Source organism: Narcine bancroftii, chromosome 8 (genome assembly GCF_036971445.1).
Source record: "Narcine bancroftii isolate sNarBan1 chromosome 8, sNarBan1.hap1, whole genome shotgun sequence".
Lineage (NCBI taxonomy): Eukaryota > Metazoa > Chordata > Chondrichthyes > Torpediniformes > Narcinidae > Narcine > Narcine bancroftii.
Genome location: NC_091476.1, coordinates 173,088,978 through 173,104,247, shown reverse-complemented (window position 1 = coordinate 173,104,247; position 15,270 = coordinate 173,088,978). Strand labels below are relative to the sequence as shown.

The window sequence follows — 15,270 nt, the reverse complement described above, 5'->3', positions numbered from 1 at the left end:
TGTCTGGTTATGTGTGTGCATGTTTTGCACCAAGGACTGGAAAATACTGTTTTATCAGGTTGTACTGTACTTGTTCAGCTGGATGGAAAATAAACTTAATATGACCAAGCTTCTGACATCTGGAGAATCAGATAGTTTCTTGAAGCAAACAGCAATTGTCGTCAACTCTAATCTACAGATTATATTTTGTAGAAGTGAACAAAATCCTAATAAGCCAGAACTAATTGCAGTTGTGAAATGTGTCGTGGCATTTTTTCAGGATTTTGAAGAAATAATGCAAGTTTAGTGTTGTGCAATTTAAATGTAGTTTGAATTAGTTATGATTCCTAACAAATAATCAGAAGAGAATGTGAAAATTCATGCAGCTTGAATCGTTGAGTACCCGGTATCTAGAATGCTCCCATGCGTCACTTCATTTCATGTGCGGCAGTCCAAAAGCAATTTGATTTCATGACTGTATATGTTGCATAATTTTGAAGCTAGAAGTCCATAGTTTTCAGGCCATGTTAGATATAATTGTATCATGAAATGGAGACCATTCCAAGAGAGTAATTCCATTGGTTCAATTTGGGAAACTGTGACAGAATTTTGAAAGCCATTTATTAGGTGGACCAGGGCAACCAACAGCAAGGAAGTTTGTAAAGAGAAGAGAAAGAGGACTATTGAAACTTCTCTCAATAAAAGTAGGAATATTCCCCCAAACCATACAGTGAGTAAAGGCCATTGTTAAATTCATTTGCTATTGTTACGGAATAAGTTAATATATTTATGTAATAAAATATATCTTCAGGATTAAGGTTAGATTGTGAGGGTTTAGGTATTAGTTTACATTCCACATGAAACATTAACATTTCATTTAAAATGCAAGACCTATGCCTAAGTGTGGACTCCATGTCTGCCAGTGTCATTACAGAAATCAGAAAGAGTGTCTATGAAGTAGGTGTTAATTGGACTGATGATCTAGAATTGAAATAGACTATTGCCTTTAAAGAAACGCTCAGGCTGAGAAACGGATTAATCTTGTTCTAAGAGGGTCATGTGGTTTTCCAAACGGAGATAGTCAGTTTATAGCAGGCGTTGGTGTTGGAAATAAGTTTTGGTAGACCTTTTGTAAGACCCCATTTGAAGTCAGGATTTGAGTTCCGAGCTCAGCCTATTCTGAACACTTGTAGTCAATTACGAGAGGCTGTGGCTGGTCCATGTTTCTCCTGGGGTGGGGAGGGGAAAGAACTCTTTGTGGTAACCTGGAAGAAGAGGTTATCATTTGGAAAAACTCATAAGGGGGCAAGTTTCTTTGGCAAGACCCTGAAGTGACTGATTGAAGGAGATCAGTTTGTGTGTGTGTCCAACAAACAATGAATATCTCTCTGAAGCCTTCCTGAGTGGTAACAATTTAAGTTAAAGCACCAGAGCCTGGTGAAGATCTTAAATGTTATATTCTGTGCACAGTATGGAAAATTGCCTGATACCAGTGAACTTGGAGAAGTGAAAAGTTAATGACTGGACATTGAAAGAACTTTCCTGAACACATGCATATTACATAAACATGCGCTTAGAATTAGGAGGTTAAGTTAATAGGAACAAGTTAAATATTGATCTTGTATATGAAGAAAATTAAAAACATTTTTGTTTAAGTTACCATTGTCTTGGTGAATTGTTGCTGGTGGTTTTTTAGAGTCCTCTGGGCTCATAACAATATACATATGATTTTCCTTTTAAGATGTCACTTTGAAATTGGTTGAAAAGTGAATTTTTATCCAAGTACGGTATCTCCATCCTGCATTTCTTTCGAAATCTTACTGAATATATTGACTTAAAGGTAAAGGTTCCATTATTGTCACGTAATACCACATTTAAAATGTAACATACATGAAACTTTGCCTACCTTAAGGCAGAGTCACCAATTTGCGGCCCTCACAGAAATGAGGCCCCAGCGAGGAACGAACTCACGACCCCTGTTTTCCTTTTCATTGGAATTGAAAGCAGATTGTTTTTTGCGGTTGAGTAACGGGAGATTGTCGGAATTATGGACATTGACACATTTGCAGGTAATGGCCAGTGATTTCTCAAGGTGCTGCTGGGCAGTGTATCCACCTTTGATAATACAAAGGTCAGGTGGTATTGTAAATTGTGCAGATGAAAACATTGTATGAGCGTGAATAGATTAAGGAATTGGAATGACCTTTGGCAATGGATTTCTTTGGCAAATTAAGGCCATCCATTTTGTATGGAAAAGGAACAAAATGGAGTACTTGTTAAAAGTAGAAGATGTTTTTGAAATTTGTGTTCATAGGACCACAATGCAATGGACAGATGGAGGAAAAGTGTCATATTGTGCGATTTTATACCTGGAGAACTAGAGTGGAAAGCTATTTTAGACTGTAGAATAAATCTCTGGTTGGACCAAATGTAGGAGTTGTGGAAACACCTTGGGAGGGATAATACTGCCCTTGAATTGAGTACAGCTTGGTTTTAGCAGAAAATTACCTGGATTTGATTAAAAACTTTTTCATAAACTGAAATATTACCTGGAATAGGATGCAGTTTTCAAACATTTTAAAGGGGGCTAATTTGGAATGTGCACAGAAACTGCTTCTGCAAATTGAGCATTCGAGGATTAGTCAATAGAATAGCCAAGAAAACAAATCAGCACCTCTTCAGAAACCTGAGGAAATTTGGTATGTCACCTACATCCTTTTTTTTAAAAAAAACACTTCCATGGATGCAGCACTGAAAACATCCTACCAGGATATATTGTGTGGAATGGGAACTGCTCTGGCCAAAATTACACAAAACAGGTTTTGAACATGGTTTGGGCTGTTGTTCATCCCCTCTCTACTCTATCTATAACTCTCATTGCCTTGGGGAAAAGCAGCCATCATATTAAAATACTCATCCCACCCCAGCTGCACTCTCATCACCCCACTTTTGTCAATAAGAAGATCCACAAGTATGAGATCATACACCACTAGGGCAGTTTTTTTCCCCCCACTGTAATGAGCCCCAAAGTAGTAAAATTGTGTTGTCTTTGCTCTGTCGGTTGATTCCTCTGTAACTCTGCATTTCTGTACTGTTTTAACTTGTATTATGTATGTATGAGATGTTCAAATTATCTTCTTGAAAAACACTATCACTGCATCTTGGTATGTCATGATAAACTTTTTCAAATTGTCTGTATTCTTTGTGTTTATTGCATTGGCAGTAATTAATTGCAGTGTAGAATTCCATTCAATTTTGGTGGAAATAAGTTGGTTGTATCATCCTGCATTCCTCTTTACCCCCTCTTCCCCCACCGTGCTGCCCCCCCCCCCCCCCATAGTTGTATGCAAAGGAAAGCGTCTTGGGAAGTAACTGGTTGTGTGGCAAGTTCTGCTCAGTGCACCCTTTGTAATGCTTCATGCAGCACTTGCAAGTTGATTGAAGAGTGATTACTTTTTCTTTCCTGACAAAGGGCTCTGGCCCGAAGTGGTTACCTTTGATTTCCTGTGGATGCTGCGTTTTGTGTATTACCCTTGACTTTAGCATCTGCATATTTTTTTTGTTTTAACTTGCTTTTCAGTAGTCGTATTCAGTTTTTAGTTTGCAGCATCTCATTGAAAGCCTCTGGCCCACGTCAGAATCAGTGTGATTACAGCATCCGTTGATTGGCTAGTCACTTTGGGTGTACAAACAATTGAGCTAACGACCTAATACTTAAATATTTTGTTAAATTTGGCCTGAAGTCGAGGATGGAAAGGAAAAGAAAGGTTCTATTGGACAGCAACAGATTGTATGTTTTGCATAAAAAGGTCAGGCTTTCTCATAGCTTTAAAGTCATAATCGAGAGACACTTCAGTGCTTTGATAGAATAGATCATGAGACTGGCAGTGGTGACTTTGTACAGAATTTCATCCATTGTGTTAGCATCACACATGAGAATTATGGACAGGATTAGGTCATCCGGCCCATGGTTAATCTTCATCCTAGATTTTCCCACACTGTCCCAATAGCTCTGTATTCCATATGTGTCGAGAAATTTGGCAATCTTTGATTTTAAACTGAACTTTGTTTCCCAAACCAGTTCAAAAATTAATCTTTGCATCCACTCTATTGAGCTATGTAAGAATTTTTATAAAATACTGCTCATTTTTCTAAATTAATAAATCTTACTATGAGAACAGATTTTTGTGCTAGAGTTGCTTTGATTGTGGACAGAACAATAATCCTAAGACTCACATTGTCAGTGTATTCAGACTAAATGATGGACTCAAACAGCTTTTGAGAATTTTAAGTCTTTGTGGGTGGCAAAGAAATCAGTGCGACCTTGCTCATTCAATATTTGTACAAACTTCACAATGTGTTGCCATTTCAATTTCTTGTAATTGAAACAGGTTGCAGTAATAATGAAGACTTGTACAATAATGAAGAATTGAAAACTAATCGAATGAATAACCTAGATAGCTTCTCAGAAAGAGTACTTCATTCTTTGATGCTATGTCAAAAAATAGTTTCTGTCTGAGCAAGATGGAGTATTTGTGATGCATTCATTTTAATTGCTTATGTTGTATTATTAATTCTAGGAAGTTCTTGGTACATGCTATTTCTATGCTATAAACTGACTCTAAAACGTTACTGTAGTAGCACCCCTTTTGTTTCCCAGATGATCTTTGTATTTGTTGTATTACATGTCTAATATTTCAGACAATCAAAGATCCTTTCTGAGCCAAACTAAATTTTACTGCCGGTACTGTCTTGTTCTCTCCACCAATCCTAGGGTAAAAGTTCATATTAAGCCAGCCACAATAATACTTTCTGTGTGCTCCTGATGCACATTACTGTAAGTGTGAACTTTTTTTTACTCCAAAAAAAAACAATCCCAAAACAAACTACTAAAATGTAGTAGTCCCTTAAAAAATCTGGGTGTGGTAAAACCCACTAGTGACAGGTGACAAAACAGTCATCCCAGTGATTCCAATCCCAGTGATTGTTCCAGGTCCTCAATATCAGAAGACTTTGCGTCAATTCAACTTTTTTTCCCATTCTTTCCATGTTTTCCATTCTTCCCATTACCATTGCCATTTACCCTCCTCTTGGGTGACGATAGTGGTGACCGTCCATTTCCTCGTAAATCTGGCAATGAATTAGCAAAGATTAATGCATCATGTTCATTTTCAAAAAATTGAGATTGAAAATTCCCATAAAAAAACTTTCAATGCTGCTGGTAATGAAAGACAAATTTATATCCCTTTCGCCACAATACCTCTTTAGCTGAATTAAATTCTCGACGCCTTCTAATAACTTCTTGACTCAAATCTGCATTTTAAAAAAAAAAGCACCCTGTTATTTTGAACCATCAGTGGAGCCTGGTTTTGCCGTGCCTTCTGCACCATCATTCGCAATATAATTTCTCTATCCTGATATTTCAAACAGCGAATCAGAACTGCTCATGGTGATTGACCTGGAAACGGTTTCTTCCTTAAAAGCTTCAGTCTTTTTTTAAATTATCTTGTACAGTGTCCACTGATTTTATGCATCTACTAACATCACTTTTAACTACAGTAATATCTTGCTTCGTAAAAGTCATTTCTTCACACATTGTTCATTTTAGTTTTCACTTCCATAAATCCTTGAGTCATCTGAGTAGATATCTGCATTGACATTTTTTCCATTTGATGAGCAATCCCTTCCAAGATTGTAAACACAGAATCCAGTCCAGGTTCCATCACCTCCCTTTGAGGCCTATCTTCTCTGATGTCAGTCCCCATTTCTTCCTGTGTAAATTCCAATAAAGTTGAGCTCTCTTCCTCCCCAAATGAAGTAGGTCCTCTTCCGGTGCGGCTGCAAGTTTGGACACCCCACGACAGCATGTTGACCTCGTCCGCCGCCGTCGCTTGGGCTCTCCCACAGCCCACACCTTATCTAGTAATTGACGGACCCGCGATGCACCGCTCATGCCTGACAGAACCACCAACCGCGCAAGTGCACCTTCCAACGCTACACTGCGCGCCTCCAGACCACCAGGCAATGTTGCGGGCACATGGGTCTGTCCTCGCTCGGCCGATCTGCCCTCACGCCTGGACTCACGGGTGCGTGAGTCAGAACCGGCCGAGTTTGTCACTGAACCAGTGCCATCTTGCAGATGCACAATCGGCACCGGCGTAATACTTAACTGAGCAGGAGTCCTCGGAGGCTTGGGGGCTCCAGTTGACGACTCCGTGGCTTCAACTTGATAGATAGGCCTCAATCCTTCAACACTTTTGTAAGGTAGTTTCTTTTGCAATTGAGCTTTTGATTTTTTCACGTTTGTAGCCATTTCTATCCTTCACTATTCCAAAATCTGTCGATACTATTTTTAATCACTTTTACAAATTTTAAAGTCGGGTATTTAGAAGTCTAACTAGGGGAAGGTGGAACCACATGTCTTCCCTCTACACCATCTTGCCACGCCCCCCAGTGTGAACTTTAACCGTTGGAGCATTTGGGTGTCCCAGGATTTCCTTTGAATGGTGAGTTGTGCTTGTTCCCACCTGTTAGTCAACATTTAAATTTAGACGTAAATTTAACACGGTAATAGGCCCTTTCAGCCATGAGCCTGTGCCACCCAATTGGCCGACACCTCCAGTACTTTTTGAACAAGGGGAAGAAACCAGAGCACATAGAAACCACACAGACACGGAGAGAGTGTACAAATTCTTAGAGAAGCGCTGGATTATAACCCAGGTCACTGGCACTGTAACAGGCTTGTCCTAACTGGTCTGCTAACCATGCCGCCCCATTAAAATAAATATGCTAGCAGTTACATCCACAGTTCCAATGTGATCTGAGATCTTTCATTGATAAAGGCTTTTCAATTCTACCAGGCTGTCAGACCGACGTGAATGTTTCTGGCATTAATAAACGTTCACAAACCTTTAAAACTAATCATGTAACATTATTCTCACTGTTTATTAAAAATAAAATAAATAAAAGCAAAGAAACACTATTTTATTTGAAGGTTGTAAAATCTGCTTATCCTTGTGGCCTTGTATGTGTGACTGTATATGGGGAACCAAAGAACCAGAAGCAACATCAGCATTGACCTGCAGCACTTGAGAGGCAGATTTACTTGGCAGTGGGAAAAGTTGGTGTTCCACTACTGGATACATGTGAGCACGTACGGGGAAATCATTGGTAATTTCCTCTCCAACCTTGGGCCTCTGAATGTTGCACAGAACTTCTTAGCTTCCTCCTGTTTAAGGAAGGAAGATCCATGTAGAATCCTGGGCAGCTTGAAAGGAATTTTGGCCCTTTGGTGCAAAAACCAGTGACCCTCTGAGTCAGAAGATTAATGCTCCTTCTCCAACCAAGGACACCCAAGCTCAAAAATCGATTGTGATATTGTGGTATAGAAGAAATTCTGTACCGCTGGAAATGGTGTTGTCTTTGTGAGATTTTGAAACCAAGAATCTGTCTTTTCAACTGAGATCATAATTTTTTAAATGGAGCAAAAAATGTTGCAGCAATCTTCCCATTTTAGCGGTATTGCTTAAATTGTTCCGCGTGCATTAATGTAAATCTACTTTCATTGTGTACTTGGAGTGATTACTATTGATTTCTGGATACTGAAGTTCTGTCAGTAGTTTGAGGTGTCTCCTGCAGGAGATTTATGGCTTTGCTGCTGTCCTTCGAATTTTGACATATGTTCCTGTGCTCACTAATTTGGGGCAAATTGATCCTCACTTCAGTGACTCCTTTGGAAGATGAGCCTTTTTATTTCATTTTTGTCACTGCATTGAAATGCCATTTTTAGATTAGGAACTGGAATGGAATTTCAAAGTATAAATGTTGAATGTTTTACCATTAATTCTGGAAGTGTTTAGAGGTGGAGAAGGTGAGCTACAAGAGGGTGCTGGAGTATTAGGGAGACAACACTGAGGCTCTGTACTGCATCACTGTGACCCTCTACAACATGGATGACTATAACCAGGCTTGGCATCACCTCGCCAGAGTTGCCAAGTTCTGTCCCAATGACTCCCACGTGAAGCGGTCCCCTCGTCAGGCAGAGCAGCACCTCAACCGCGACCACCAGAAGACCATATATCAGAGTATGGCGGCAAAAATGTGGCACTGTCTGAGCCGCTGCAGCGGCAGTGCTACTGTTGGTGTGCACCTGCGGGGAGTGGAGATGCAGCGGTCCAGTGGGCTCCAGCCGACTGCCATTGGCTCTGAATGGGCTTTGAAAGGCCCATTGTAAGAGACGACGGTGGTCTTGGTGGAAATCCTGCCCTAGCGGGTCTGCACTCAAGATGATGGGGCTTTATTAATCAGCAGTAGGTCGCGAGTAGCTGCAGACTCCAGGGAAGCAGAAGACTGGAGCAAGGCACCAGAGGACAGGAAGATCATGTGCTGTCTGAGAGGGAGAAGATGACCTATGGGGACGCCAACCATGGTGGCGGACCAGTGAGGGGGGGCTCTGCGGCTTAAGGACCAATTCACGGGGTGGTGACTTGGTGAGGAACTCGTGGAAACTGTGTTCTGATGGAGACTGGCTCATACTGGCTGGAGGGGTACCAGGTATCAGAACCAGGACGCGGGGAGGTGCTGAGGGCGCTGAAAAGTTCCTGATTTGTGTCGAAGGTTCTGATCTGGAGCTCGGGTTGCAAATGGTTTGGACTGGACTCAAAGTGGCTGTGGGGAGTATGGAAGTGCTGGAAGAAAATCTACGCACACTCTGGGAGGGTCTCTCTTTTGCTTCTCTCTCTAAGTCTGACTGTAAGAGGCATTTAGGCAATTCCTGCCAGTATCGAATTTGTCTGCCTTGTAGAAGGCAAAAGGAAATGTGTAATATGACAGTTTTATTACTATGACAATAAACAATCTTGAATTTGAATCCAACCCAGATTATGTATAGTGATAAGAATCTGAACCGCAATGTGTATACTTTAAAATGTGGCTCTTGGCTGCAGGACTGAATTGTCTGTGTTGTGAATTTAGCTCACAAAAACCTAAAAATATGTAAGTAATATTTTGATAGGGTGGGAGCAACAAGTGTTTAGTACAGCTAGATAATCTAGAATCTCCAGGTGTATACTAGAATAAATTGTCATTGATTTAGGCGCACGTCTGCCTGCATACTGTTCCCTTGAAAATTTGCTGAGGCCTTTTTTCATTTCTGAACTACTGTTTTTAATTTGTTCATCGGACAAATGCTTCTTCAACACTAGAAGTTGTCTTGACTTGTTATCATTTAAGTATTGCAGTCTTAATGTAGGAATGATTTATTTTATGTTTGAATGGGCAACAGGAAGCCAACATTTAAGTGAGGCAAGTTTGTTCCACATTACACAGGATAGCAGCAGCAAGTTTTGGATGATCTTGTTCTACCATGCTAGTTTGGGTTTATTATTTTTAATATTTCTGCTGTTGCCTTTAACCTTGAATCTTGCAGACAATCCATGCAAGACCTTCCTTTGCCTGTGCAATTGCATTTTCTTTGTCCGCTTTCCATTGCACAAGTTTGAAATTGCAATCAAGGCATGTTTAACATTTAATATTCAATTTTAACATATTTCAACAATTGCACATTACCTTTTGAAATATTTTTTCTTTAGGTTTCTATAAAGTTGACTGGTTCCAAGTTTAAAAAAAATACTAAGTGTTGAGTCAGTAAATTTCAAATAGAAAATACACAATTTAACATTTTAAACATTTTGTGACTGCAGGTAAAACGATATCAATGCACGTTTGAAGGCTGTCCACGTACATACAGCACAGCAGGGAATCTACGAACACATCAGAAGACTCACCGTGGAGAATACACATTCGTGTGCAACCAGCAAGGCTGTGGCAAGGCCTTTCTCACGTCTTACAGCCTAAAAATCCATGTCAGAGTTCATACCAAGGAAAAGCCATTTGAATGTGATGTACAGGGTTGTGAAAAAGCATTTAACACACTGTATAGGTAAGTTATTGTTAACCATGAGTCTTTCCAGACCCTCTGCATTGTGGCCATATTGTACTTTGGGTTTGACTCCCACACTGACATGTCTGCCTTCAGCTTTCTCCATTGCTACAAAAAGGCCAAATACAAATTGGAAGAACAACATTTCATTCTGCTTGTATAGCATACAACCCTCTCACACACAGTCATCAGTTTGTCCATCTCTCCACCCCTTGGCTGGAGCTACCTGCTTATTATTCCCTCCTCATCTGGATCCACCTTCCAGCCTCTCTCCCACCCTTCCTTTGTACTACTATATACTAGCAACTTTTCCACATCCTTGAGTTCTGCAAGAGGTCATTGTGCACGTTTGGGCCACCATAGATGCTGCTTGACGATGAGTTCTTGGTGTTTGATTTTGTTTCGGATTCCTGCATCTGCACTCTTTTTGGCTTCAGTTAATTTCCAGGATTCTGTTTTTAATTTCAGGCCTCCTTTTCTGTCAGAATTTTTTTTTCAAATTTATTTGGCAATGTAAGTACAAAAATGAAATACTGTTTTACCACTGATGTTTTGCAATGCTAAATTTAACTTGTTTGTGCAAAATACAAGGCTGCACCTGCTTACAATTTCTGATTGGCTGCTGGAATCCAAGGGGAGCCAAATTTAGATTTTTTTATTTTTAAATCTGCAAGTTGAGTATTAAAGTGTATACATGTTCCCTTGGCACTTGAATTGTGCACAGACAGACATCTGGATTGCTTGAGGCACACGTGCAACAGGCAGCTTTTTTTTCCCCTTGCCTTCTTGTGGGACTTGCATAAGGGAATGAGTTCTGACTAAACTTGTTTTTCACATTGATATGTGATTAGTCTCATGATCTTGGCCTTAACTATCATCTTGAGGAGGACTGGAGGAAGATGGTTGTTTTTATTAACAAATCCCTGCTCGTCCATGGAGTATGAAGTGATTCACAACCAATGCATTTCAAAATATATTCCAGTCACACACACCTGAAACATTTAAAATATTTATATTAAACTTAATCTTCAGTTTTACTGATCATCGCACCTACAAGGGTGGGTGCACTCTTATCAATTTTGCAATGGAATAGTAGCTTGTAGTACATGCTTTTTTTTTTAGGTGGCCATATTTTGAACCAGAGAATGGTGATGTTAAGCCAAAATGTATGTATAAGAAATTGTGACATAGCTCTTGGTCTCTTTCTAAATTAGTTGTAGTTCTGTAGCTTTTTATTTGATTTCTCATCAGTGGATTTGAGATATAATGGAATAAACAATAACAGAAGAAGGGGGTAGGTGCTGGCTTCAGTTAATGTTTAAGGACCGATTTTATTTGTGTTTAGTGGACATTGAAAAGGTTGGTAAGTGTGCTATTTGAGCTTTATAAAACAGTAAAGATCAATGTCTGCACAAGTTCTCAATAGATATTTTATTTCTCCATTACCAATCAACTGTTCACCTTGCATCCGTTTCACGATGATTTTACATTCTTGCTCAATATCCCAAGCTATCGTGAGCAAATAAATGATCCTGAACATTAGTTTCAATAAATGCCGTTGTGGCCACCAACTTCAAGGGCCTGGAAAAATTGTCAATGAATGTTGATGCAGGAAATGGAAGGAGGAGCTGGCCAGAGGGTGATGGATAAGTTACCACATGTCAACCCTTTCAAAATGTGCAGGGTTTGTAGGTTAATTGGGGAATTTGGTCAGCACAGCTTGTGGGCTAGAAGGTCCTGTTACTGTGCTGTATGTCTAAATTTTTGTTTAAAATTTAAAGGAATGTGTGTTTTAAAATAAATCTGGGCTGCTCCTTTTCCCTGTTTTGGAGGTGAGTGACACAAGTACCACAGGAATTTGTATCAAAGCCAAATACTGTGATCACTACACATAGCAATTACTAAACTTGAAACAAATTTACAACTCTAATGTGTTGAGGAAAGGACACGCAAAATATGAATCCAAAAAAGCAGAAACACCAAAGCTCCTAAACTCTCCTTTCACTTCTGTCCCACCAAGATGAGAAGAATCTTCAATTAATGACTGATTTTAAAAACTTATAAATGACAACAATCGGGGACTTATTGCACAAGTGCACAACAGATGGTTTGAGGTATTGCAGTCACTTTCCTCAACTTTGCATATGCCTATCTCCACGAAGCATTATTTGACCTTTTAATACAGCACTTCAGCTGGTTTTGACTTTGTGGAGAGTCCAACTGAGGGGTGGTTGCTTTATAGTAGCTATTTAAAGTCTGAAATCTTAAATGTGAAAGTCTGCTCCTTCAGGAGAAAGAATATCAATTCATTTTCATTTCTTTACATGCATTGTTTGCAGGTTTTAAGATGTCCCATTTGTCTGTTCAACAAATCTGTTTCTTTTCCTGTTCTCACTGGATTATTTGGAATGAATGGGTTGTCATTTTATAAAAGCGATTGTGCCTTTTCCCTCCTGATTGCTCAGTGATGCAAGATATGATAAATGTGTGTTGTCCCAGCTTTGACTTGCTGAAAAATCAAATTGGTTCTCATTTTTTAAATTTAGAGATGCAGCTCAGTAACAGGCCCTTCTGCACCACCCAAATACACCAATTAACATTCAAACCCTGTACTTCTATGGAAATTTGGAGGAAACCCACATTGTTAGAGGGAGAATGTACAAACTCCTCAGACAACGCTGGATTCAAACCATTGTTACTGGCTTGCTAATAGCATTACCCTAACAGCTGCACTAGCCATACTGCCCTTGAAGAATGACTTGATTTTGTATTGTCTCTGAAACCTAGCTTGGAGCTAATTCATAAAATAGAGTGACTTGGTTAGCATTTGTTTTGTTGAATTATACTCTGTTGCCTTTTCAATCACTGAGAGGCTTTTCGGTTTAGCATTGCTGGGTGTTGTATGTAATTTCAAGCCTGAGTTTTGCTGCAGTTTATCAATGATTGGATTGGGTGAACAATTATTTGTGTGATTGTTAATAGTTATTAATCAGCTTGGGTTTTGATCGATTGAATTGCAAATCCATGATGCACTTCAAATATTTGTTACATTTCTTATTTGATTTTTTTTAAATTGTGGTCTTCCCATGTTTCTTGGATAGCATCACATTTTTGAGTGCAAGGATGGTTAAGTGATTCAGGAATTGATCCATAGAATTGTTGTGATGTGCTGCCATCCCAATAGATTAGCAACTTGGTCCAGTACCAAGGGGAAGGATTTGTGTTCTGTGATGGATTCAAGTCATGGGACTAAACTGGTCTTTTTGCTGCTTAAAAGCTAAATGGAAGATGTCTGTCACAATATGGACAGCCCATTCATTCATGACTCTATTTGCCCTGAATGCTAGTGTCCTAATTCTTGATGGCTATCAGGATATTTCTAAATTTAAGCAATTTCGAGTAAAACACAGAAGTCTGTAGACACTGTGATTGAAGTAAAAACATAATGCTGAAGAAACTCAGCAGGTCAAACCATGTACTTTATATAGGAAAGATAAAGATGCAGGATCAACATTTCGGGCCTGAGCCCTTCATCAAAGTATGAGCAGAATCTAGGCAGGTGCCTGAATAACTTGGTTTGTGGGGGGGGGGGGGGGTGAAGGATCCCATGCCCACAGGCAAGAGGTGTTGGGTGGATGAGGGAGGGAGGGCACAACACCAAACGGAACAGTGGGAATAGCTCTGTGAATGGAGAGGGACGGGGTGGAGAGCTGGAGGAAAGGAGGGGAGAACGGGGAGTAGTTTAGCAGAAACCAGAGAAGTCTATGTTGATATCATCTGTCCAGATGAAATATTGGGTGTTGCTTCTCCAATTTACGGGTGGCCTTGGCATGTCATTGATGTGGACAGAAAGAAGGTGCTCAGCAAAGCCATCTCCCAGTCTGTGTCTAGTCTCTCCAGTGCGGAGAAGGCTGCAACAGGCGCATTGGATGCAGTAAATGAATTCCGCAGATTGACTAGCAAGGATTATTTGGAGCTCAGAAGGGTGGTGACGGAGGAGATGAGGGCATGTGTGGCACTTACTGCAGTGACAGGGGAATGTGCCAAGGGGGCAATTAGTGGGAAGGGATGAGTGGACAAAGGAGTCATAGAGGGAGTGGTCCCAACAGGAGTAGGAGAGGGGAAGATGTGTTTGGTGGTTGGATCATGTTGTAGGTAATGGAAATTGCTGAGGATAATGTGTTGAATGGGGAGACTGGTGGGGTGTAAATGAGGACTAGGAATCCTGTTTTTGTTGCATCTTGCGGCGGGGGCGGGGGGGGGGGGACAGGGCAGATGTGCGGGGAAGAGATGAGTTGATGGTGGTATGAAGGAAGCCATTTTTTTTTTTGAAGGATATCTTGGATGATCTACGCTGGAAGACCTAGCGGCTTCTTTTTGGACTCTTCTCATTTGGAACACCAAACTTTGATCTTTTTCCCCTCTTTCCCAACCTTTGTTTCTTTTATTCATGACAGTGGTTCAAAGCCAGTGGGTCATGGCCCACTGGTGGGCCACAGTGCGTTGCCATTTTGGTCACGGAGACTTACCAACCCACTGAGGTCAGGGTGGATATGATGTTATGTCAACTACTTTGTGAATCAGATTTCTTGACATTGCTGTAGTTGAAGACAAAGGCACAAAAAGTGGAGTCAGATCTCAGGTGTGCTTTATCTACAATAGCACCAAGGATGTGGAAACTGGTGAAGAAACTTCAGGGACAGGGGTCTTGTTAAGTGGCTTGAGCTTTGATTTTTTTGATTGGGAGTTTTTATGTTCATTGTATTCTTGTGTTTTTTTAAAAAATGTTAAATAAAATACTTTAAATTTGATAAAGATGTGTTTCTTACAGAGCTGCTTTTGACTTGAAAATATTTCTCTGTCATTGCCACTAATGGGCCACAGCATGTTAGGCCAGAAGCCAGGTGGGTATCAGACCCAAAATGGTTGAAACTACTGTTGAGACATAGCTCTGATATTGTTCCTTTTTATCAATGTACTGATTCAAGCTTGAAACTCTAAACCTACCTGTTCAGAGCCTCTCATGACACTTGCTTGATCCAGCATCTACTTTGCTATTACTCATTCCAATAAGAGTAACGTTTCTTAAATTTGATTTCTTATGTCTGGCTAACTTTGACTTCAAATGAATGTCTGTTCTGCTATTATTGACAGTTAAGGTTTTATCCAGTTCTGCTAAACCAGCTCCCTTGTTTTGTTCGTACAATAATACAGAACACTGCAAATATAGTTGGTGGTGAAGAAAACCATGGACTAATTTACTGAATGGCATCTACTGTTAAAACAAGCCTTAGTTCTTTAATAGTCAACTTCAAATCTTTTAATGGTAATGAAAGAATATTTATTTCTCA

At 40.0% G+C, this 15,270-nt stretch overlaps 1 protein-coding gene across 8 annotated transcripts in view; it reads left to right on the top strand.

Moving 5' to 3' along the window:
* mtf1 (metal-regulatory transcription factor 1) overlaps positions 1 to 15,270 on the top strand; it is a 111,178-nt gene that overhangs the window by 16,906 nt on the left and 79,002 nt on the right. For all 8 annotated transcript variants that reach the window (XR_011343581.1, XR_011343584.1, XR_011343583.1 and 5 more), the window contains exon 3: positions 9,681 to 9,919. Coding sequence is in view for 3 of the 8 variants with exons in the window: in XM_069895835.1 (XP_069751936.1) it covers positions 9,681 to 9,919 (239 nt within the window). In the remaining 5 variants the exon portion in view is untranslated. The remainder of the gene's footprint in view (positions 1 to 9,680; positions 9,920 to 15,270) is intronic.